Source organism: Neomonachus schauinslandi, chromosome 13 (genome assembly GCF_002201575.2).
Source record: "Neomonachus schauinslandi chromosome 13, ASM220157v2, whole genome shotgun sequence".
Taxonomy (NCBI): Eukaryota; Metazoa; Chordata; class Mammalia; order Carnivora; family Phocidae; genus Neomonachus; species Neomonachus schauinslandi.
The window spans coordinates 62,479,217-62,490,511 of NC_058415.1; the positions used below are offsets into that span (position 1 = coordinate 62,479,217).

The 11,295-nt window shown below is 36.2% G+C and overlaps 1 protein-coding gene across 1 annotated transcript in view; it reads left to right on the forward strand.

Annotated features, from left to right (window-relative positions):
- STX17 (syntaxin 17) overlaps positions 1-11,295 on the forward strand; it is a 51,746-nt gene that overhangs the window by 3,843 nt on the left and 36,608 nt on the right. The window contains exon 2 of the mRNA XM_021691524.1: positions 1,684-1,749. Within this exon, the coding sequence (XP_021547199.1) occupies positions 1,684-1,749 (66 nt within the window). The remainder of the gene's footprint in view (positions 1-1,683; positions 1,750-11,295) is intronic.

Consider the following 11,295-nt stretch of genomic DNA (forward strand, 5'->3'; position numbering starts at 1 on the left):
TATATATATATATATATATATATATATATATATATATATATATATATAAAAACACTCACTTTGATCACTTCATGTATAAGAAACTTATAATAATACACTTCCAAGGTCTTTATAGTATTAATGTCATATAATTTGCTTCTGTGTATGTTATTATCCAACAATACATTGTTGTTATTTTTGTTTTAAACAGTTTTCTTTCGAAGAGATTTTTAAAATAAAATAAAAAAACCTTTTTTTTTTAAAGATTTTATTTATTTTAGAGAGAGAGAGAGAGAGTCGGGGCAGAGGGAGAGGGAGAAAGTCTTTTTTTTTTTTTTTTTTAAAGATTTTATTTATTTATTTGAGAGAGAGAGAGCACATGAGAGGGGGGAGGGTCAGAGGGAGAAGCAGACTCCCTGCTGAGCAGGGAGCCCGATGCGGGACTCGATCCAGGGACGCCAGGATCATGACCTGAGCCGAAGGCAGTCGCTTAACCAACTGAGCCACCCAGGCACCCGAGAGGGAGAAAGTCTTAAGCAGACTGTGCACTCAGCGCGGAGCCTGAGGTGGGGCTCGATTCCATGACCCTGAGATCATGACCTGAGGCAAAATCAAGAGTCCCCATGCTTAACCAACTGAGCCACCCAGGCGTCCCCCATAAAATGTTTTATATGTACCATTTTCAGTGCTCTTCATTCCTTTGTGTAGAGCCAGGTTTCTCTCTGGTATCATTTTTCCATCAGCCTGAAGGACTTCTTCTTTTTTTTTTTTTTAAGATTTATCTATTTAGAGAGAGAGAGAGAAGGAACTAGCAGGAGAGGGAGAGAGAGAGAAAATCTCAAGCAGACTCCCGAGGAGCCCATCAGGGGGCTTGATCTCATGACCTGAGATCATGACCTGAGCTGAAATCAAGAGTTGGATGCTTAATTAACTGAGCCACCCAGGTGCCCTTATATGGGACATTTTCATGTTTCTGTCCTTTCACAGTATTTCTAGGTTGATTTTTTTTTTCTTTCGACGTATACTATACCAGTGATACACTTACCTCCTAACATATTAATTATTTGGATTTTTTATTTCAACCAAAAATAGTATGTGATGTTTGGTGTTGATGTTTATATTCTATATAAGTATTGTGCCGTAATGTTACCACATTTTGCTATGGTTCCTGTCAAATGAAGGATTCTTGGTTGAAACTCTGAAAGCTAAACATTGCCTTAGTAAAAACTGAAGCATGTATATTAAATGTTCATTCTCATTTTTGTGTACTTTCTAGTCTGCAGTATCAATGTTACTTTTTCTCAAAGTCAGATTTTATTTTTAATACTTGACACTATCATTGACAAACTTTTAAAATTCTTCATAAATAATAAGAATATCTCATGAACGCTCTTAATCCTTTTATTTTTCATTCTTTTACATTCTCATTATTTTTTTCATCTCCAAAGAATTTGCAAGACAGAGTACACTGTCTTTTTTCAGCAAAATAAATTTATTTGCTTTACCATTTGCCAGAATTTTGTATGTAATGTTTTTGAAAATTTCCTACTTATATTGTCATTGGACAGTTAGCTGCCACTATTAAGTCAATAACTTTAGCTGGTATGTTTAAGTTTGGTTAGGTGAGTGGGGATTTTTGGGGTAACTAGAAGTAATAAGTTTAGTGATTAAAAAAAAACTGTACCTTTCCTCTCTTTTGTATAGTACCAAAGGTGCAGAATCTGGGATAAGTTGCATGAAGAGCATATCAATGCAGGACGTACAGTTCAGGTAAGGCTATTACATTGTTTCTAGTAAATCAATATGGAAAAGACAGTCTTAAGAAAATTTTGTTAAAATAACTACCCTTGTGGTTGGATCCTTTTATGCATATTTGTAACTATTTCTTTAATGGTGCATTTTTAGCAGGATTTACTGAATCAAATGTCATACATATTTTTAAGATTCTGATTCATATTACCAAAATTTCCTCCAGAAACGATGTATCAACTTACACTCAAAATCATCGCATTTTCCAAAAACCTTACCACCATTAGTATTACCCATTCCTTAAAATTTTGCTGATTAGTAGTTAAAATAATGTTGCTTTGTTGTTTTAATCTGGAGTTTTTCTTTTTATTGCTTTGAATGGTAAAAGTTTTTTTCATATGTGCCTTGGATAGTAATATTTCTTTTGTAAATTTCCTGTTCATGTCCCCTGCATATATTCTGTTGTCTTTTGCAAGAGTTTTTAATAATTTTAAGATACTGTTCTTCTGTCTATAATACTGTTACAGTAACATAGTGTTGCAAATATTTTTTGCAGCTATTGGCTTTTTAATAAATGTTATTTTAAATTAATTTTAAAAAATCATGTATTTGCATAGTTAAAAGCCAAATAACGTTAGAAGGCTTTACCTTACCCTTCTCCATCTCCAAGTCCTACTTGGAAGAAACCACTTTTAATCATTTTGGCCATTTTCCCTGGTATTTAGCTCTTTATTCCTTAATATCACGTGTAGACTGGTATTAATCAGGTTCGGGCATTATCTCTTCTTGCCATGATAGGTGGAGATCTAGCTTTTTACTCTGCTTTTGTACTTCCTTTCCCCTTACACAATGACATATTGTAATTTTTGGTTAACTTATAAGTATTTCATTATTTTGATTATAAAGATAGTGTTTCCTTCTAAGCCAAATAATGAAATAGTATAGTCTTTGCTTTGTATGACGTTAATAGTTGTCTCTTTTTTTTTATTTCCTGGCTTTCTGTGTATTTGTAGTTAATTTTTTCTAAATGCTCCACATCGCTGCTACATGCTGTCAATAATAATTTTCATATGCTCTAATATACTACGTTCCATTCCTTATCCTGAAGACTCCGTCCTGTAGCCCTGTTCCCAGTCCCAGTCTGGACTTAGTTGCACAGCTGCTGTTCTGGGACTTCTTCAGCTGCTCTTCTGTGTTGGGTCCCTGTTTTCTTGGATATCATGTCTTAGTCATTTTTGGTTTACTCCATTGCTTTGTTGGAGTACATCTTTTAGTAGCTCTCTAAATAAGGGTACCTTGGAGGTAAATTTTTATGTTGTTATGAGTCTGAAAAATACCCTTTTTCTCCCCTCTCGTGTGATTGCTAATTTCAGTAGGTACAGAATTCTAGTTGGAATTCTCTCAAATTTGAAGGTTCTCTAGTTTAGTATTGCTCTTAATAAAGCTGATACCTGATTTCCCAATTGTTGTATGAGATCTTTTTTTTTTTCCCCTCTTTGGGAGCTTTTGTAATCTGTTTAATCCCTGGTGTCCTCAAATTTGGTCATGATGTGCTTTGTGTTGGACTCTTTCAATCTAAAAACTTATGTTCTTTATTAGTTCTGGGAAATTTAATTATTTTTTAAAGACTTATTTATTTTAGAGAGTGTGCACTGGCAGGGGGAGGGGCAGAGGGAGGAAGAGAGAATGCAGACCCCCTGCTGAGTACAGAGCTCCACAGTGATCCCAGGATCTTGAGATCATGACCTGAGCAGAGATCAAGAGTCGGATGTTTAACCAACTGAGATACCTGGTGGGAAATTTAAATTATTTGATAATTTATTCCTCTGCTTTTTGTTTTTGTTTTTTTTAATCTTTAATTGTAGGAGTCAGCAAACCGTGGCCTTTTCCTTGGAGGAACCTCCAAATAATCAGTAGCTGGAGGTTTGTTCTGGTTTAGTTTTCTAGAGAAGAATCCTCATTCTCCTAGGGCAAGTAGACACTTATTTTTCAGTTATAGAAGCAGGCTAAGTGAGGCTGCTAGGCTTTCATTGTTCAGTACAGGTTTTCACATAAATCTCTTTTAGCCCTGTGCCTGGTGTTTCTGAATCTCTACAGTTTGTTTCTCCAAAGAGTGCATCTGTGGTCTTCTTGCATCTCAGAAAGGTTTCTATAGCTGCAGTGTAGTGAATAGATTGGGATAGAGTGAAATGAGTGCAAGAGATTCTTTAGGAGAGATTACAGAGATAGTGGAGATGGGAAAAAACAGATTGACATGAGGTCTGATAGAAATTTGACTTACCTCTTTACATATGTATTTTACTGCTTGCTAACTAGGTTATAGACCTGAAGATCAGGGATTGTGTGTCTGCTCTTTGTGTATTCCACAGTACCTGGTGTTCAGCAAGATTCAGTGTTTATTGAATGGTGTTAAGCACTTAAATGTCAGTGAGATTATTATGACTAGGATTTCTTACCATCTTCACTGTTCAATAGGTCAGTAAAAATCACTATTGAGCCAATGGTTATTGTCTCAGTGTTTGACCTCAGGTCAAAGTGTTTTATTTACTGATTAAAGAATATGTATATATTTACATTATTGATCTCCATCTGACACAAAAGATTTATGTGTGCCATTAAAACAGTGAGATTGAAACTGTTTTTAGATGTAGGTATTTGCTTAGTTTTATTCATATATGCTCTGAATTTTCTGTATAGGGTAGTTCTTTGCTAGTTTGTAAAACTTATTTTTGGACAATTTCATGAACAGTTATAATAGATTTTCTAGATTTCTCATTATTAGATATATATAATTAGAGCTATCATTTCACTTTCATTCTAGCATCTTTGTTGAAAAGCAGTTCTTAATTTAAATATAGTCTAATTTGTCAATCTTTTGTTTTATGGTCATGCTTTGGGTGTCTTATTCAAAGAATGCTCTCTATCCTAAGATCAAGAAGATACTTTCTTATATTTTCTATTGAATTTTTAAAATGTTTTGCTTTTAACATTTAAGTCTTAATCCATCCGAAATTGATGATATAAAGTAGATACAAATAAAATTTCCTTTATTCCAAGAGAGAGTTGTCTCTCACTATTAACTGATTTCTACAGTGCTGTTTACATATCACAATTCCATATATGTATGCATCTGTTTCTGGTCTTTCTGTTCCACAGGTCAGTTTGTCTATTTCTCCATCAAGTTCTGCACTATCTTAATTAAGATAGCCTTGTATAAGGCTTGATACCTGGTAGGACAGTGCTTCCATCTTACTTTTCCTTTCGGCTTTACTTGGCCTTTTAGTCTTCCATATGAAATTTGGATCTGCCTGTCAAAGTTCATACACAATCTTGGGAATTTGGAAATTGCATTGGATTTATCCATGTATTTAGAGAAAATTGATGTGTTTATAATGTCCACTTTTCCTACCTGTGAATATGGGATATTCTTGCACTTTTAATGTCTTTTTTAATATTCTGCATACCAATTGTGGTAGATTTTTAAAGATACCTACAAGTATTTCTTCCTAGTTGGTATTCTACATTATGACCGTAGAGTATGAGTCCCTTCCTGTTGAATCTGGGCTGAGGCAGAAATGATGCTGCCTGATTTCTGAGGCCAAGTTGGGTCAGATAGCTTCCACTGGTTCTCCGAGGGTGCTTGCTCTAGGGGAGCTTTGCCATCATGTGAAATGTCCAACTATCCTGAGACCCTTTTATGGGAGATAGCTACAGCAACAACTGAGCTTTCAGGAACTTGCAGCCTTAGGTGCCAGCCACATGAGTGGGCTATGTCAGAACATCTAGTGCAGTTGAGCTCTCAGATGACTATAGCCTCAATGGGTACCTGACTCAGCCACACGGGAGACCCCAAGTGAGAATTGCCCAACTGAGGATGTCCTAACTTTATGGACTACAAAATCATTAGCAAAATCAAATGGTGGTTTTAGGCCCTTAAGTTGTGGAGGAATTTGTTATGCAACAATAAATGACTGGAATACAGTGAATACAATTATTTTATTCATCTGTTTCATGTATCTGGTGTTAAGTACTTTATAGTTTTACAGGGTATGTGTGTTTGGGGAAGGTGTTAAATGTTGTCTTTCTTTTATTCTTTCTATTTGATGGTGTGTATAGAAATACAATTAATTTTCATATGTAGATCTATGGCTGATTATCTTTAAATTATCATTATTTTGAATAATTGGTCTAAATCCCTTTGGACTTTTTATTTATATATATTTTCTTAATAATATTTTTATTCTCTTGTAAGATCACACATTTTTCCTGATTTCTTTCTAGTTTTGATTCTTATGTGTGCTTTTTTTTTTTCTTTTCCCCAAGCTGGCTTCTAGTTATTGGAAGAAACAGTTGGTTATAAACAAGCTTGTTCAGGGGCACCTGGGTGGCTCAGTTGGTTAAGCGACTGCCTTCGGCTCGGGTCATGATCCTGGAGTCCCGGGATCGAGTCCCGCTTGGGCTCCCTGCTCGGCGGGGAGTCTGCTTCTCCCTCTGACCCTCCTCCCTCTCATGCTCTGTCTCTCATTCTCTCTCTCTCAAATAAATAAATAAAATCTTTGGAAAAAAAAAATAAACAAGCTTGTTCAAATTTATCTTTTTTTTTTAAGATTTATTTATTTATTTTAGAAAGAGAGTGTGTGCGTGAATGGGGGGAGGGGCAGAGGGAGAAAGAGAATCCTCAAGTAGACACCCTGCTGAGTGCAGAGCCTGATGTGGGGCTTAATCCCAGGACCCTGAGATCATGACCTGAGCCAAAATCAAGAGTTGGACGCTTAACCAACTGAGCCACCCAGGTGCCTCATTGTTCAAATTTATCTTTTAAAAAAAGATCTTAGGGGCACCTGGGTGGCTCAGTCGGTTAAGCGCCTGCCTTTGGCTCAGGTCATGATCTCAGGTCCTGGGATCAGGCCCCGTATCGGGCTCCCTGCGCCCCCTCTGCCACTCTCCCCACTCATGTTCTCTCTCGCTTGCTCACTCTGCTCGCTCACCCTCTCTCTGTCAAATAAATGATCTTAAAAAAAAATCTTATAAATGACAACAGCTTCCTCTGCAAAAGAATTCTTAATTCTATTTATACATAATATTTTCTCTGAAAGTAAAATCTTATTCTTCTGTATTCCAGGATGATTATAAGGATTATTAATCATGTGCAAAGTGCTTACATAGCCCTTGTCATATGGTAGATATTCAGTAAATAAGAGGAATTGAAATAAGCTTGATTTGATCCTTTCACTTTTAACTGCTAGATCAAGCTAAGCAAAAGTATTGGGTTTTTGTTAAACTTAAAACACGTTGTAATTGCAACACTTTTTCCCATTTTGGTTGGCTTGTCATACCAAAGTACAAAATGTGTATTTTAAAAAGCTTAGTCTTTCCTGTCCCCCTCCCCAAGTACTTAACATATAATAATACTAGCTGATAATAGAGGATTCTGCAAAATATATCACAGTTTTTGCTTTGAAGAAACTTACTAAGTGGGAATTCATAAAAGTTAAATAAAATATTTAAATAATAGTTTAAGGCTTTAGTAAAAGAAGTAAGTCAATATATGATCGTCAAATATATTATAGAGACCAGTAAGTAATAGAGTGCCAGCTGGCTAGATGCTGGATAAGGGAAGTGTTATCCTCATTTTTTAGATAAAAGAAGGCTGAATAACAGAGAAAGTTAGTGTATTAACTGCACAAGGTCTCAATAAGTGGTAGTGCAGGAACCTAATCTGGAATTAATATTAACTTAGGTAGGTAGAAAGGGAGTACTGCACTATATATTAGATCCTCATTAGATACATGTTGAGTAAATGAATGGAGACTTTTTTCTCCTTTGAGTTTTACTGCTTTTGGTAGTTCATGTAATATTTTTTAAGCCATATATATATCTTTTTGGTACCTTCTGATGTTGACAAGGGTAAAGTTGTTATACTACTATCAATACCTTAGTGTAGTTAGGTAATACAAGAATAGTCCAGATTTATTGTAATTAAGCAGTTATGACTCTGGAGCCTTTAATAATAAATGATATGTCTAGAATGTGTTTACTCTAGGTTGTTTAAATGTTTACCAGTGGACTTGTTCTCTGGGTTTGTAAGGAAATCAGGTTATTATGATACCAAATGTTTTTAGCTGTACAAAATTTGCTCACAAAATTACATGTTGTAAAAACACATTAGGAATCCTTAAATCAATATTTAACAAAAGCAAATATATGCATAGCCACTCTTTTAATCATTAAATACATAATTAGCCATTTTTCAGAATTTCAATTAACTCAGAATAATTACTTTCTACAATTACCAGTATAGATAAGTATATGTTTAAACATATCTTTTAAATCTTTAGACAGAAACCTCAGGATATTTCTGAAAAAAGGGGGATAAGCCAAAACTAGTTATTAAATTTAGTTCTAGAACTAAAGAGAACGATATGTCACCTTCATTTTACTGAAAGTTTGGCCATAGTTCGCAGTTTACTACTTGCATACTACAAGCTTGCTAATTACTGAGTTAGTATACTTTCTTCTTTTTAAACTTACTTCATTGACTGTAGACCCATTTATCTAACTTGCGGACATTACTGTAAATTTTCAAAACTTGGCCTATCAGCTTTTCTGACCTAATTATTAAAAGAGCAGAAACATTTGAATTTTTGCTAGTTCTAGATACTATTCTAGACCCTGGGGATATAGCTGTGAGCAAAACAAAATTCTTGTTGTCATTGAACGTATATTCTGGGGATGGTGAGTGGAAAAAGCAGAGACAGATAATTTTTTAATAAATAAATATATAATGGAGCCACTGGGTGGCTTAGTTGGTTAAGCATCTGCCTTCAGCTAAGGTCATGATCCCAGAGTCCTGGGATCAAACCCCACGTCAGCTCCCTGCACAGCGGGGAGCCTGCTTCTCCCTCTCTCTCTGCTGCTCCCCCTGCTTGTACTCTCTCTGTGTCAAATAAATAAATAAATCTTTTAAATATATATAATATTTAGATGGTTAGAAGTGCCACGAAGTAAAAGTAAAGCAGGTTAAAGGAAACAAAAAAATCACAGAAGGTGATGAATGTTCTTTTTTTTTTTTTTTAAAGATTTTATTTATTTATTTGAGAGAGAGAGAACACATGAGAGGGGATAGGGTCAGAGGGCAAAGCAGACTCCCTGCTGAGCAGGGAGCCCGATGCGGGACTCGATCCAGGGACTCCAGGATCATGACCTGAGCCGAAGGCAGTCACTTAACCAACTGAGCCACCCAGGCGCCCGGTGATGAATGTTCTTATATACATGGTGGTTGTGAAAGGTTTCTTTCTTTCTTTCTTTCTTTTTTTTTTTAAGATTTTATTTATTTGACAGAAAGACAGCGAGAGAGGGAACACAAGCAGGGGGCATGGGAGAGGGAGAAGCAGACTCCCGGCGGAGCAGGGAGCCCGATGTAGGGCTCTATCCCAGGACCCTGGGATCATGACCTGAGCCAAAGGCAGACGCTTAACAACTGCGCCATCCAGGTGCCTGGTTGTGAAAAGTTTCTGATGACATTTGAACAGAGACTTCAAGGAAGTTAAGGCATAAACCTTCGGTACTAGGGAATCAAGTGGGAAGACTGAGGTAAGAGGATGCAGTGGCATATTCAAGAGGGTAGTAAGGAGGTCAGTGTGGCTGATGTGAGCAAGGAGAAGAATATAGGAGATGAGGTAAGGGAGATTGCCTGTGTCTGGTGATGGAAAACCTGGCAGGATGTGGTAATTTGAAGTTGGGTAGAGAGTCTTTGGAAGGACCTGAGTGGATGATGACCTGATATGACTTTAAAAGATCACCTTGACTATTATGAAAGGACAAGTTCTAAGGGAGCAAGGATGGAAATAAGAATACCATTTAGGTAGCTAATGTAAGAATCAGGATACTATGGGTTTACTTTTTAAAGATTTTTTAAAAATTTTTATTTTAGAGAAAGCGTGCTTGAATGGGGGGGAGGGGCAGAGAGAGGGACAAGCAGACTCTGCACTAAGCTCCAATTGGGGCACCATCTCACGACCCTGAGATCATAACCTGAGCTGAAATCAAGAGTTGGCCACTCAACTGACCGAGCTACCCAGGCGCACCTGGGTTTACCTTTTAGAAAAATGCAGATACACACATGTATAGACAATTTTGTGTAGAATGTCAGGGACCTACTATGTTAGATTTTCACCTACTCTTTTTGTAGCCCTGGTAAATGATTCTGAACTTAACAGCTTGACAGAGGAATAAGGAACTACCCTGACATCAACCTAACTGATGAAGTAACTTTTTGACAAATTATACACACACACTTTAAACATACCAAATATGGAAAATAGTAAAAATAATGTAACACTTATGTTCTTATCACCCAACTTGGTTAAATATTGATATTTTGTCAAAATTTTTCCTTTTTAAAAAATTTTATTATTATAATTATTTCTTAGAGGAGGGAGGGGCAGAGGGGGGGGGGTCTTAAGACTCTGCGCTCAGCATGGAGCCTGATGTGGGGCTCTATCTCACAACCCTGAGATCACGACCTGAGCCGAGATCAAGAGTCTGACGCTTAACTGACTGAGCCACCCAGGCACTCCTTCCCTTTTTTTTTCTTTTTTTAAGAAAACTGTACAAATACCACTGAAATCCCTTGTGTACCTTTTCTTGATTCCGTTTACCTTGTTCCTAAGAAAATCTTTTCTCCTGATTTAAGTATTTATCATTTCTTTTTAAAACATGTTTTTTATTATTATTGTTGTTTTTAAGTAAGCTCTGCTTCCAATGTGAGACCCAAACTTACAACTCTGGGATCAAGAGTTGCACACTCTACTGACTGAGCCAGCCAGGCACCAAGTATTTATCATTTCTGTGCATTTAACTATTCATAAATAATAAATGATACTGTGTTGCATTTTTCTTTCTGCTTTTTTTCCCCAAACAACATTCTTGAGGTGTAATTGATATACAGTGAAGTACACAATTTGATAACTTTTGACATGTGTATACCATGAGACCATCACTATAATCAAGATAATTAATATATCCATCACTCCAAAATGTTCCTTCATACCCCATTGTAACTCTCTTCTGGATTCTCCCGCCCACATCCCTGTTCACCCCTTCCCACTCTCTTGTACAGTAGTTTGGATTTCCTAGAATTTTATATAAATAGAATCATGAAATAAGCACTTCTTTTGTCCGGCTTCTTTCACTCTGCATAAATATTTTGGGGTTCATTCATGTTATAATGTGTATCAATATTTCATTCCTTTTCATTGTCGAGTAGGTATTCTATTGTATGACTATACCACAGCTTGTTCATCTGTTCATCTGTGATGGACATTTGGGTTGTTTCCAGTTTGGGGCTGTTAAAAATAAAGCTGCTATGAACATTTGAGTAAAGGACTTTGTATGGACAAAGGATTTCATTTCTCTTGGATAAATACTTATGAATGGAATGGCAGGATCATATAGTTGTTATTCTTTAATTATTTAAGAAACTGCCAAGCTGTTTCATGAAATGGTTGTACCATTTTATATTCCCACCAGTGAACACTTGATATGGTTAGTCTGTTTTTTTTTTTT